General features: G+C 39.2%; 1 protein-coding gene across 1 annotated transcript in view; it reads right to left on the bottom strand.

Moving 5' to 3' along the window:
• Positions 1–1,164: 1,164 nt before the first annotated feature.
• Positions 1,165–15,310, bottom strand: part of desi2 (desumoylating isopeptidase 2) — a 56,882-nt gene continuing 42,736 nt past the window's right edge. Inside the window, exon 5 of the mRNA XM_043695417.2 lies at positions 1,165–4,560. Coding sequence (XP_043551352.1) covers positions 4,333–4,560 — 228 coding nt within the window. The 3' untranslated portion in view covers positions 1,165–4,332. The remainder of the gene's footprint in view (positions 4,561–15,310) is intronic.

Genomic DNA, 15,310 nt, shown 5'->3' with positions numbered 1-15,310 from the left:
CCCGGTAACTCCTCTCAATTACCCCCTCAGCCTCCCAAATGATCCGTAGTTCATCCAGCTCCATCATGTGGAATGAATTGAATTGGCTGGAGACTGTATCTGTGATGCTGGGGACCACCGGAGGAGCCATACATGGATCACCCACTCGGCACCTCTGACTGAAGATTGCTACAAATGCATCAGCCTTATCTTTTGCACTAATGTATTGTAGTCCTCAGTCATTGAGGATGTAGATATTTATGGAGCCACCTCCCCAGCCAGTGAGTTGTTTAATTGTCCACCACCGTTCATGACAGGATGTGGAAAGATTGCAGAGCTTAGAGTTGATCCGTTGGTTGACGGATCGCTTAACTCTGTCTATCACTTGCTGTTTATGCCATTTGGCGCACACATAGTCCTGTTTGGTAGCTTCACCAGGTTGACACCTCATTTTTAGGTATGCCTGATGCTGTTCCTGGCATGCCCACCTATACTTCCATTGAACCAGGGTTGATCCCCTGGCTTTATGGTAACGGTTGAGTGGGGATATGCCAGGCCATGAGGTTGCAGATTTTGTTGCGAGTACAATTCTGCTGCTGTTGATGGCCCACAGTACCTCATGGATGCCCAGTCTTGAGTTGCTAGATCGGTCCAAAGTCTGTCCTATTTAGCACGGTGATAGTGCCACACAACACGATGGAGGTTATTCTCAATGTGAAGGCGGGACTTTGTCTCCACAAGGACAGTGAGGTGGTCACTTTTACCTATACAGTCATGGACACTTGCTATAGTCCTTCTGCCACCTTCCCTTCTTAAACATAATCATTTTCTAGTCCTCTAGGACCATCCCTGATTCCAGTGATTTCTGAAAGATCACCGCCAATGTCACTGTTTGCCAGTGTTTCTGGAGGCAAGGAAGGTGCAGATAATATTTTTAAAAATGATTTGTTCATGTGGGTGTCACTGGTTAGGTTGGCATTTAAAACTTATCCCAGATGTCCTTACAAGCTGATGATGTTGATCCTCTTTTTGAGCGGCTTCAGTCCATATGATGGAGGTATCCCCACAATGCTGTAACACCCATAAAGCTGTTATAGAGGGAGTTTGACCCAGCAATACTGGCAGAACATTACATTGTAAGTGCTGGCAATTGAAGATCTTACAATAAAAAAAATTCAAAAGCAATCACGTTTTAGAACAAACAAGTTTCTCTTTAATGCCATCATCACATTTTGTTCAAAAAAATAAAGTACAGTTTGCAAGATCAGGAACAGTGAAGGGACTATTCCCCACCCTTTGCTTAAATTAGATACAACATGACTTAATTTTACATACAGCTACTGGAGTGGAAAATGTTACGAGGTATTTTGGATGAATTGACCTGGATCACCAATAGGTCCCTGTGTCACAATTAAAAGGCACCTCACAGAAGTACCCTAGCAATCGGGTACGTAATATATTCTGTACCACCTAAGAGGCAGTGCTGTGTGGACATGCGCAACTTTAATCCAAGACACAATCAGAGGCACATTGCCTGAAAAATCTCACTCACTGAGGCAGTGCTACTACAGAAGGCCAGTCCAATACTTAGACCATCATCCTGGTATTTAACCCCCTCAGTCCAGAGATCAAATGAACAGAAGCCATGCTACCTTCACCCCCCTCTAAAGATCCAATTCCAATGCTGCATAGTTAATCCTAACTTTATTTGGATAGATGGCTATGACCAATATCTTTTCGACCACTCCAACATGTGACTTAAAGCAGGATTTAGTCTTACAGAGTGACTTATTTTCCTAGCAGAGTGTCGTGTTTGCAGCCAGACTGCTCTACCTATTTACCTGGTGGCTATCAAGTTTTCTCCAGGACGGCTCAGACTTACTCCCCCACCCCACCCCTTACCAACATGGTCTGAAATATTACACAGACCTTTTCACCGTGCAGATCAAGTGAAGACAATGAAGCAATGGGAGATATCCACCTCAACTATTCTCTTAAACCAGTCCATTATTCACAGCTCAGCTTCAGAGGGTAGGGGATGTCTGAAACAAATTTATGTAATTAACTTGGATAGGTCGCTTGCACAGGTATGTTAGTGGTATTGTGCTCAGGATCCAGCAGTTCAGGGAAAATGGGTGTCAAATTCAGAGCTATAAAGTGTTTGGTATCATCGCAATAACTGTGGCCATGCTTTATACCTGGTTCTGTTAGAAAGATATTTGGATAGTACACGAAGTGATTGCTGGGCTCCAAAGGGTTAAAAATACAGGGAATTACAAATCCATTTCTTGGTCAATATTAACCATATAACTTTCCCTTATGATACACACTACAAAAACATTTCCTGCAACTCCATGTGACAATCCATCACCAGGTTGGTTGGCAAAGCACACCACAATCAAATCAGTTGGTGTTAGCTGGCATTAGGATGAGTTGTTTGGCTTTGCCTGTCACTCAGTTAATGTATCTCCTCAGAAAGCAGCAGCAGAGATAGCGAACTCACTGATATGGCTAGTCACTTGACTAGAATCAGCTCTGTTCTGGAGTAAGGAAACCATGGCCAGCAACCTTGGCAGTAGTTGCATCACTCGACAAGTTAGGCAGTGTTAGGAAAACTATTGCATTGCAACACAACTCTTGGCGTATGTCAAAAACTTCTGTGTGAAGTATAATTAAAATCAGAATCAGTTTCTTTCAGAATTATACAAATTCTGACAAACGACGTGCCATTAACATCTCCTAGCAATCTTGCTCAATATTTGACAACTTTGCCGTGTAACCTCTCCAATTGTACATTGTGTGATAAGTTTCTTAGTAAGTGCGTTCTAACATCAAACAGGTTGAATAAAAATTAAACAGCTTTTTTTTGCAAATGACATCTATGGACTGGCCAGAAAAATCATTTTGGCATGGTACCCAAGGAGGGTTCGTGTACGCATGATTGCCAAGCACAGAAACACAATGTCCCTTTAAGTCACCTTTTATAAGTTTAGGATAGTCTGTAATACCCCATTTACAAACTCTCTAAGGCACACAACAGCGCAGTGTCAATGCAAAGACAATCTGCTAAAGGGTTGCTGAAATGTACAGTGCTTTTGTTTCAAAACAAAAAAGAATACGGAAAGGCAAGGAATGAGGGTTTGCACAAAGCTGGGACTGTTAAATCATTCAACCCCAGTAGATAGATATGCACATGATCAAACACCACTTTCTTAGAATACTGTAAATCACTTCTGAAAAGTAAAACTTCCTTAAAATGACTTCTGACATTGTCAACGGTATTTCATAATTAGAAAATGACAGAGTACTTTTATCTCATTTCATGATTCACAATAATCTAAGTGTACATTTTAAGGCGCTAATCCCTCCTACAATATCATTTAGTTAGGAAATGATCAGACAAGAGTTCCTGCAGGTTTCAAAATTCTTTAAGGTGCAACTCTTGACTCTTAAGTTTTTAAAACAAACTACATACAATGTTAGCAGGAAGAAGCATCCTGAACAGAATGCCAGTTAGTACTGGGGACGATTTCACTTACAGGTCTATGCATCTGAAGAAGTCTTTGATTCTCTGCCTCAAGAAGAGACACTAATTATTTCACGATAACAAACTCAAATTCCCTGTTCATCGAGAATGCTGGTGAAAGGCTTATTGCTTATTTTGATGTTTTGTACTGTCTACAGTGATAGCATTTTAACTTTAGATGTTGCAGGCTGGGACAATTATAGAAGCATATAAAAATTGATTTTGCCGTATTTGTGCATTCTCTGAAAAATACAGCTGAAAAGATTATTTTTGAATATCTTTAGAAATAAGAAAAAATCTGTCAACTCTATGTTGCATCATTTAGTGAACCAAAGGTGGTTGTGGGGAGGGCAATGCAAAGAGGGAGTTAAGAGTGTTGCTGGAGATTAATCACCAGTGAAGTGTGACTTCATTATTTACTATACCAGCCTACCACAGTTAGAGTGCTTTACAAAATATAAAATTACCGGTATTATCATTACAACAGGTCATCAAGTGTTGATCCCAGTAACGGGACTTTGTAAACAATTATCCAAAATACTGTATGTATAGCTTTTAAAAGAAGTTTTCTTTTAAACCATGACCCCTCAAACTATCAAAAAGAAGTGGGTGATATTTTAGCACAAGATAGAACGTGGAGTATCAACTATGAAACATAATTGAGCATGGAAAAATTGCCAGGTAAGATATTGTTAAAAATTAGACTGAGAAACAAGGATCTCGAATGTTCAGCACCCTGCAGAGCAGTTTCTAATGATTGTGATTACCTTTTTTTTGTAAATAAAAAATAGTCAGTATTGTCTACAGTCTCAAGCCACTGTGCAGGATCATAATTTGGTGTGGCGGCCTGGGCTCGCTGATGAAGCGGAAGCTGAAGTTGAAGCTGCTGCACCTTCTCCCTCCCCGAGCTCATCCTGCAGCTCTTGGCTTACACTGGTCTGGAGTGCGGCAGGTGTCAGCCATTCTTTCGGCAAGCAACTCTGGAGAAATGGAATGCAGGAACTGAAGTGAGCCAGTCGGTTAACCCAGCGAGGGATCTCTTTGCCGCAGAGAATCTGTTACAAATGAAAAAGCACAAACAACATGCCATTTTTAAATTGTTCCCAACTTTGATTTTCTTTGAAGGAGTAAAGTTTCGTATAATGGACAAAGCAAACTGCTGCTTTGCAAACAGCTGACAAATCGAAATCTTTGAAGGTTAGGTTGAGAAAGGATCTCCTTCCCTCAAATCTGATCCTCTAGCTAGCTTTCTGAATAAGGCATGTAATCCTGTGCAACCTGAAGAGAATGATATGAAAAGGAAAGGTAAGCTGGATGGATTGGGTTTGGACTTGTTAATCCATTGGCATGGAGCTTGTGCAATGAAAAAGAGATGCAAAGTTTTGTAGCATTCTGTAGATGCCAGGGGCTGTAAGCAGTTCATTATGAAGTGAATTACATCCAAGTATGATTCTGTCTTCAACGTACACCTCCTGTAGAAATTAACAGAATAATCAGGAGTAGGAATCAAGCATGACTTTTCTTCTACTGACACCATGTTTGTTTTGATTCTTGATGAGATCAACTAACCAGCATAGATTGATGATGAAACATGAAGTACTCTAAATTTGCGTGAATTAATTCACAGCAGGCAGCTTACTTGTTAACAGTGTCATCCTGCTGCTACACGAACATTTAATTAAACCCAGCTCAGGCCAACTAAACATCGACTTTACTCAAAGTGTCTTATTATCTTTGTGCAGGCATGGTGTGCCCATCTATTTATAAAACAGGCTAACAGGACATGTGCTGAAAATTACAGATGAGTCACACAATCAGGGACTTGTGTTGACCTTGGCTGAATGCCAAACCTTTTGGCTCTGTATCAGAAACTTTTGGGCTAAAAAAACATCATTCCAGAGTGAAGAAGGGCTTATGCCCGAAACGTCGATTCTCCTGTTCCCTGGATGCTGCCTGACCTGCTGCGCTTTTCCAGCAACACATTTTCAGATCATTCCAGAGTGCCCCATTTTACTCACTAAATCTAAGGTTATGTCCTAGAGCACCAGTGAAGGTCATAATAGGAAAAAATAGTATGAAGCTATATTTAAAGGCAGTATATCTGAATGCAGAAATAATTTATAACAAGATATCTGGTCAGCATGGACAGGTTGGACCGAAGGGTCTGTTTCCAGGCTGTAAGGGTCTGTTTCCAGGCTGTACATCTCTATGATTAAGATAGCTGAATTAATAACACAATACAGATAAATGGATTTGACCAAAAACTATTAAATATGTCTGCAGCATGTACAAGGTTGGGAACTAAATATTCCAGAATATGGGACTTAGATAAAGTAAGCAAAATGTGAAGGAGGTAAGATGCCCATCAATAAAGGGTACCCCAAAAATAAAAATAATCGTAAGAGGTGAGGAGATAGAATGGATTTTAGTCTGAAAAATAAAGATGCAGGATTAACATGGATAAACAACAAAAGGCAAAAATCACTTGATAGTAGTTTATAGGTCCACTTAAAATGGTTACAGGACAGTTAAAAATCAAGTACATTAGATCAGAAATCACATGACACGAGATTATAGTCCAATAAGTTTATGTGCAATTGCAAGCTTTTGGAGCTCGCCTCCCTTCCTCCTTTAACTGATTAAAGGATTTGACAAGGGCAGCTAGTTTTAAAGTTGTTAATATTTTGGTTATAAATACTGTGTCTTATACCTCTCTATGTACCACACCTGAGGAAGGAGCTGAGGTCCAAAAGCTTGCAATTTCAAATAAAATGGTTAGACTATAAAGTTGTGTCATTTGATTTCTGACCTTGTCCACCCCAGTCCAATACTGGCATCTCCACATCAGGTATATTAGAGTATGTAATGAGAGTGATACCACAATTGTAGGATCTTCTGATAGAATAGGTCAAATAAATCAGCAAAGGTAGTTGAGGTGAGTTCATAGAATTAGTTTAAGATGGTTTTCAAGAATAATAGATGTTTAGAAACTAGTGACGGTACAGGCTGTTTGGGAATTAGTATTGTGCAATAAGACATGGCTTACTAGCAATCTTATACATATTTTGGGAAAAAGCAATCATTGTGCAATGGAGTTCCATTTTATGCTTGAGTCATGCAGCTAAGGCATGAAATAGGGTCTTAAATTTATATAAAGTCCACTGTAAAGCCATAGGGGCTAGCTGGCTGAAGCAGTGTGATATGCCAGTATGTAAGAGATGATATGCAATTAAAGAAACAGCACATTCCCCATGAAGTATACCTCTCCAATGGTAAACTTAGAGTTATGGATAACAAGAGAAGTTTAGGATTGTTTAAAATTTTAAAAAACCGTACAAATATTGCCAAAGAGAGTAGCAAGTCTGCAGATTTAAAACATTAGCAAACGACAATGAAGAAATTGATAGAGGGAGAAAATACAAGGTCAGAGTAAAACCAGCAAGAAATATAAAAAAACTATACAAGCTTTTGATTAATGGAAATAAATTTTGGTCCCTTGGAAGTAGGAACAGGGAGAAATAATAGGGAATAAGGAAATCGGTAGAAATGTGCAGCAATTCTGTGCACCATCATGACAGCAGGTGACACAAGGAATATGCTGCGTACTGTAGGGATCAAATATCATGGTAAGAATGAGGAATGGAAAAGTCTTTCATTTTAAAAAATAGTGACTAAATTTTGACAAATGCCTTTTGGCCTGATGGGCGGCATTCTAGGGTTTTAGAAGAGGTAGCAGCAGTGAGTGGATAACAAAGAACAAAATAGCATAGGAACAGGCCCTTCGGCCCTCCAAGCCTGCGCCGATCCAGATCCTCTATCTAAATCTGCCATCTACTTTCGAAGGGTCTGTATCCCTTTGTTCCCTGCCCATTCATGTATCTGTCTAGATACATCTTAATTGACGCCATTGTTCCCACCCCTATCACCTCTGCTGGCAATGCATTCCAGGCACCCACCACCCTCTGCGTCAAGAATTTTCCACTATATCTCTCAAACTTTTCTCCTCTCACTTTGAGTCCTCCACACTGGGAAAAAGTTATTTGCTATCCATCCTGTCTACATCTCTCATGATTTTGTAGACCTCAATCAGGTCCCTCCTCAACTGCCTTCTTTCCAATGAAAATAATCCTAATCTACTCAACTTCTCTTCATAGCTAGCACCCTCCATACCAGGCAACCTTCTCTGCACCCACATCCTTTTGGTAATGTGGTGACCAGAACTGTACGCAGTATTCCAAATGTGGCCAAACCAAAGTCCTATACAACTGTAACATGACCTGCCAACTCTTGTACTCAATACCCCATCTGATGAAGTAAAGCATGTTGTATGCCTTCTTTGACACCTCTACCGACCTGCGTGCCACCTTTGGGGAACCATGGACCTGAACATTCAGATCTCTCTGTCAATTTTCCCCAGGACTTTTCCATTTACTGTTTACATTGGTTTAGATATTTTAGAACTGCCTAGATTCTAGAATTGGAAAGTTACAAATGTAACACTGCTGTTTAAGAAATGAGAGAAAGAGAAAACATGGAACAACAGATAGATCAGTGATCAGTAGTAGGGAATTGCCAGAAACTGTTAAGGATGTGCAAACAGGACACTTAGAAAAATCTTTGCTGGGACATCTTAGTCTCTACCTTACTGACTTACATTCATAACCCATTTAAGGTAGTTAAAGTTGCAGATCAACCTTTTTGGGGGTCACATTGGGCAAAAAAGGGTCTAGAATCAGAGGAATTCAGGAGACTTTAAGAAAACATTTCAAAGGAGATAGTTGTGCTGATTAAAGGTATAAGATGATTAATAATAATAATAATAATAATAATAATAATGTAAGGTACCACAAATATTGGACTAAAATGGTAAGATACATAGTTAACTCCCATAGGATTACTTTTAAAAGTGGTTCAAAAACATCATAGCAAACAAAGATCCTGGGTGACATATTGCTAAGTCACATGGTTCATACCTTTAGATGCATGATCTATAAAATGAACTGAAGAGGTTCACCAAAGATTCTTGGACAACACCTTTCAAGCTCATAATCACTACCACTTCCATCTAAAAGGACAAGGACAGCAGATACAGGAGAACATCACCACCGGAAGTTCCATTCCTAGCTACACACCATCTTGATTTGGAAATATATCGCCATTCCTTCAATGTCACTAGATCAAAAGCCTCGAACTCCCTCCCTGACAGTGCTGTGGTGTGCCAACACCAAATGGACTGCAAGAAGGTAGCGCACAACTACTTTCTCAAGGGGAATTCCGGATAGGCGATAAATGCTTGCCCCTCCACTGAACCCCACCTCTCATGAATGATTTTTCAAACATATTGACAGCTGGTCTCAGCTGGTCTGATGAAGTAGACCAAGAATACTGCGTACAGTCTGTTTATTGCGTCATGCAGGTTCCTAGAGATGGTGCTGAGGAAAGCCTTGAAGTTGATTCTTATTGTTTGAGGGATGAGCCAAAGTCTCTGTGGTATTTGAATAATGCTTCTTCATTAGTTTCAACAGAATAAATTAAACTCAGAACAGTACTCCCAGATATTGTGGTATGCTGACAGTTAGGCAGATATGCTTGCATTTATCTCCTTTTCCTTCCTAAGTGTCAGCTTGTTGTAGTAAAACAATTAAATAGTCACAGGTCCAAACCTACATACCTATCTTATTCCTGTAATATAAAAATGTGTTACTCATAAAGCTTGATTACTGGCAGCTGCAAAGTCCAATTTGCACTTCGGATCCAACATCACATCTTGGAGTTCAGAAAATGTGTGCATTCAAACAGTGATCCCAGATTGGCATTCCTACAAGAGGGGGTGGGGATGATAGCTTCAAGCCAAGAACTAGCACATGCTTTGTAATTATACTGCTTGCTGCTGCTTGCACCAGTACATACCCAAAAGCATGTGTCAGGGAAAACAAAGAATCAGCAAGCTAGCCTTTAGGTGGTTTGCCAGTGAAAAATGACAACAGTAATTATTTTTAACATCTTAAGCTTGACTGTCTTATTTTATTCAATACCAAATCTTTTCTGGGTGTAAACAAAAGGCACAGTCTGACTGGTATGTATCAGAACTATTTTCTGAAGGTGCTTTGTACTGGATACATTACTGCATGATTAAAAGACAATAATTCTGCTAGAACCACTTTTCAATCACTTGCCAAGAGTTAAAAGAGTGTAAAATGATCCTGCCAGGAGAAGTATGGCCTGACCTGTTCTGACTGTATATCAATGACCAAGTTCAAAAATCCCCTTGTAAGCAGTTGTAGCCACAAGCTACATTAAATGAGATAGCAACACATTCCACATCATTAGATATTATTTTAAAACTTATATGAAACTGAAGACAAAGAATAGATTTCTTTTAATGTCCCCAACACAACAGTTCCAAATCAAGATTTCTCAGTTCATAAACAAGATTACCAAATAACTTGCCTCAGCAAAGTTATTAGATTACATCCATTAGATTTGAAATGTCAGAAATCATAGAGTGCACAGAGGAAAATACATACAAACTACATTTTTACAGCAGTAGCCAGGTCTTCAAAATGTCCCAAGTGGCTCATAGTTGGTGATTACTTTAGAAGAGCAATCACTGAAGAAAAATTGAACTCACGATCCAACAGCCAACAAGGCTTTTCATGCTGGTTCAGGAGGAAGAAGCACTCAGCTTGATCAGAGATAGGGAAGACTGAAGTCACTAAGTTAATGAATTCCTTACAAAATGAGGAATCTCTAGCTTAAGGCAGCATATGTACATGAGTTACTCCGTGACGGAAGAAAGTAGTGGATCCTATTGGAGTGACTACTGCCTGGCGAATTCTTACATCCACGATGTAGTGAATAGGAGCAGGAGTAGGTTGTTCGATCCTTCAAGCTAGTTCCACCATTCATTATGATCATGGCTGATCATCCAACTCAATAGCCTGTTCCTGCTTCTCCCCCATCCCCCACCTTGATGCCTTTAGCCACAAGTGCTATAAATGACTCCTTGAAATCATACAATGTTACTGGCCTTAGCTGCTTTGTGGTAACGAATGCTGCAGACTCACCACACTCTTGGTGAAGAAATTCTCCTCTTGTCTGCACTGAACAGTTCACCCCAGATCTTTACACTGTGCCCCCAATTCTATATTCCCACCATCCTGAACAACCTTCCTGCATTAACCATATGTAGCTGTTAGAAATTTGTAGGTTTCCATTAGATTATCACCCAACCCCCACATCCCAGCAATTCTTCTGAACTCTGGCAAATACAGTCCTAACCGATTTGTGCTTTAGACTGTCTGTCTGTGTGGAGTTTGCACATTCTCCTGTGTCTGCGTGGGTTTCCTCCCACAGTTCAGAAATGTACAGATTAAGTGGATTGGCTATGCTAAATTGTCCATAATGTCCGGGGATGTGCAGGATGGGTGGATTGGCCAAGAGAAATGCAGGGTTACAGGGATAGGATAGGTGAGTAGCTCTGGTTGGGACGCTGTCTGGAGGGGTAGTCTGACTTGATGGGCTAAATAGCTTGCTTCCTCACAGTAGAGTTTCTATGATTCTGTGATGTGCTTTATGTTCCCCTTTAAGTGCTTTGATTTTCAGAAAAGATGTGATTGTGCTTAATTAATTCAATGTGTCACATACCCAATCCATCATCTCTTGTTGGATTATTTTGTGGAAATTTGTGCACAAGTGGGATAAAATTAATTACTGGATAAGTTCTTGCTGTTATAATTCCTTTCCTTGGCAAAGCTGTAAAACTGGTCACTGTTCAGACCCTGAGTTTACATTTCCAAGTAGTTATGGAAATTTGGGGTAAATATTGCTGCTATTTTCTTGCCAGTCTAGCCTTTCGGTATTCTGATCATTGGTGAGTTAGGACATTTTAATATATTCAGTTTTTTTTTTCTTTTTCACTACTTTTACTCTTTACCTCCATCCATGGATTTTTCATCCCTTTTTGAAGTTCCAAGCTCCCACTTTTGCCAGCTGTCTAACAATAGAATTAACTACTGTGTACCATTCCTTCACTTTCAGGTACAAGATGCTTCTTCAAATAAATATACCACTTATCCTCTGATTCTGTTCACTACGTTGTTCTAGAATTTCTTGTGAATTCCCCTAGCAACTACTATATTTAGAGTCCCTCTTGATCTTTTAAATCTATTTTTACTTTCAGTACTTTTCATTACTTGTTTTCTGTACTGTGCTTCCACGTAACTAGTGCCATTTTTAATGTAATCTTGGCTGTAATCATTGATGGAACCCCAGCATTTTTTTTATATCCCCATCACTTTTAGTTGGAAGATAGTTAATATTTTATCCGTTATCTATTTCAGTATCTCCCAATCCTAGCCAACTGTACTCTTCTATTTTTTTATGAACAATTAGTAGGCTCAGTCCCCTTTCATTCCATTGAAACTAACTGACACTGGCTGATATCCCAAGCATCTTGTTTCAAGTCCATCATTAATAAAATTTATTAGTACTACAGACCTCATCTCTGATTTCTTGCTGATATTTCTGACCATGCCGTGTGTCACTCATTTGCAAAATGCAAAGTGACAATAATTATATAAATCTAACTGGTTCTGAGCCCTCAGCTTACCACTTAAATGTGACTTTTTCAAATATGTAATTTGGATCAGTATTCCGTTGTGTTGCAAATCTGATTATCAGTGTTTACAATATGCATATTGTAGTTTTACTAACTGTTATTAGTACCTTGTATAGATAATCATCATTTTCATGTAAAGGGATGCTGCCCTACTGTTTGGCATCCACAGGAAATACAGACAAGTCACTTCTTGTCAAGGATTCAGAAAAGATTTACAAGGACGTTGCCAGGGTTGGGGGATTTGAGCTGTAAGGAGAGGCTGAACAGGCTGGGGTTGTTTTCCCTGGAGCGTCGGAGGCTGAGGGGTGACCTTATAGAGGTTTACAGAAATATAAGGGGCATGGATAGGGTAAATAGGCAAAGTCTTTTCCCTGGGGTCAGGGAGTCCAGAACTAGAGGGCATAGGTTTAGGGTGAGAGGGGCAAGATATAAAAAGACCTAAGGGGCAATGTTTTCACACAGAGGGTGGTACGTGTATGGAATGAGCTGCCAGAGGAAGTGATGGAGGCTGGTACAATTGCAACATTTAAAAGGCATCTGGATGGGTACGGAGAGATATAGGCTGGGTGCTGGCAGGTGGGGCTAGATTGGATTGGGATATCTGGTCGGCATGGACGGGGTTGGACCGAAGGGTCTGTTTCCATGCTGTACATCTCTATGACCAGGATATTTTCAACACTTATGGATTCTCTAATGCTCATCTCAACAAGCAGGTGGAAGCTCATTTTAGGATCTTACCTGAAAGCCAATGTAGCATTCCACCAACACTTGCACCAAACAAAAAAGAGGAAGTTACCAGTAAGTTGCTTCCAATACTGTAATAATTGAAAAGCAAAGCCAAAATTTGGCAAAGACACAATTATATAAGTATACATTTGTAAAAACTACTCTTGTTCTGTGATGGTAAGTGGTGACCAACAAGGATGATCAACTGAACTTGACTATGTATTATGTGACAAATGTGACTACTTTTATTCAGGATAGTTTAAATTATTTCTGGCCACCATATACATGGCATTAAATTCAAATACATGGTGCACTTTTCCAACTGTAAAATATACATTATGGTTTGGAAGGCAAAATGGGCAGTTGAGTACACAGATGCATTTGAGAGAAAGCCAAATAAGTAAGTGAGGGAGGGAGCAATACAAGGATAATGTTGCTGGGTTGGGTGAAACAAGGCAGAAGGTGGCTCATGTTGAGCATGAACACTGCCTTAGATCTTTGAGCTTCCCATGCTGTAAATTCTATACAACTGCTGAAACCATATCCTAATCATAGTCTGTACATCTATGCTGCTGAAACTACTGACTACTTCCAGAGTTTTCTTTTTTTATTTCAGATTCAGTTGCTTACTTCACACATTATCACTTTTTTTCTGGGATGTTTCCCTAGAGTATCGAGACTAGAGTATATAACATTTGAATTGTAGCTACTGTCTTAAGCCAAAAAGGACAGGGATAACTGGAGAGCCTTGCCACTTAAAGATAGAGTATGCCATGAGTAAAGGATCAATTTTTTGTGTAAGGTTCACATATAACAGGTGTTTGCAGTTTTAACATTTAATGGAGTTAACCTTTTAAACTACCAAAGATTAAAACAGTGATGTTGATTGTTCATTTTCCTTTCTAATGGTCAACACAATCTATATTAGTTTATTGAAAAACCAAATCCAATAGGAGTTCACTTTGGTGTCCTTCCAAAGTTGAGGAGACTACAAAATGTCTCAACATCTGGGATCATAACAATCACCTTAAGGATAATGGCAGAAGATGCATGTGAATGCTATTGTTTCCGAGGCACATGCCATCCCAACTTGAACAAATAATCACCGTTCCTACATTAACACCAGGTTAATATATTTTGGAATTCCCTGTCCAACTGTATTTTGGATGCACTTTAACTACGCAGATTGCAGCCATTCAAAAATACACCATTTTCCCCAGTTCAGCTACAAATGGTTAACAAATACCGGGCTTGACAGCTCCAACCCCACCTGGGAATCTTTATTTAAATATACCCTGTGAGGAAGTATGCAAGTCACATCAATTTCATTTATCTATTTTTTAAAAAATGTTAGATCTTTACAGTTCAGTGCAACATAAGCAGATTGTTTACAGTGTCTTTAAGGTTATTCAGTGTGTGGGGAAATTGGCCAGAATGAAATGCTTTAAAGTAAACACTTTAGCCAGCCACACTGCACAGTTAGAAATGAATTTTTTTAAAAAAATGCTTATGACATACCTTCATGGTTAATTGTTTTAATTTGCTATTTTGGCAAACAGAATTTTTAGAACTTGGCATTAAACTGAGAACTGAAAGAAAATTGTTTATATAACAAAGTATTTTTCAAAGATTTTGTGGGTGTCTTGATTAAAACTGGCATCTAGATCAGTGATCATTTAGAAGTCTTACAATGACTTCAAAGAAGATCTTGAAACAGCACAACAAAGGAATGGTCATCTGATAATCAAAAGCATGATTTCACTCTCAAGGCAAAGGACCTCATCCTTGTCTTGTTACAAGAATTACATCGAGAAAAAAAAAATCAAGGAGGCAGAAACTGTCAAGAAGCTACACTGCCTTTGAATGAAAATGTATATTCCTGTCTTTCTTACCATTATACAAAATAGCATGTTGGAATATCGACAAAGGATTGTGACTGAACAGGAGCAATATTATTGACATCATTACATCTTTTCTAACCTTCCCTCCCTCCCTTTTGGCTCATGCCAGAACTCCTTTCATGAGACAATTTAAAACTTGAACAAGTAAAGGCATAATCTGCCTTGGAAAATTAGAGAGGTCAGTTCAGTGGAATGCCTCGTGACAATGAAATTAAGAAAAATATTTATTGAGAAATTGAGATTTTATAACCCAAGGTGTGGGCTTTCCAATCAATAATCTTCACCCTGACTTCTCTTTCAGCCTTGTTGATGTTCTATATTATTAGCCCAAACAACCCACCCTGATTTTGAGGGAATACAAAGTACCACCTTTCTCCTTTACTTCAAAAACAGCAAGACAATAAAAGCAGTTAAAGTCACATTCAGGACAGTCAAATATCTCACTTTCCCTCCAGCTCTTTCTTAAATAAAAAACACAATTAATTAAAATGTATATACTTACCATCAGTATAGCAACTTGAACTGACATCCATATACTTACTTTGTAGTCAGCGTTGA

This window comes from Chiloscyllium plagiosum, unplaced genomic scaffold, assembly GCF_037043375.1.
Source record: "Chiloscyllium plagiosum isolate Xiang-an unplaced genomic scaffold, Cpla_swu_hap1 HiC_scaffold_10, whole genome shotgun sequence".
Lineage (NCBI taxonomy): Eukaryota > Metazoa > Chordata > Chondrichthyes > Orectolobiformes > Hemiscylliidae > Chiloscyllium > Chiloscyllium plagiosum.
The sequence above is the reverse complement of the archived record's forward strand: the minus strand, read 5'-3'. Positions and strand labels throughout refer to the sequence as shown.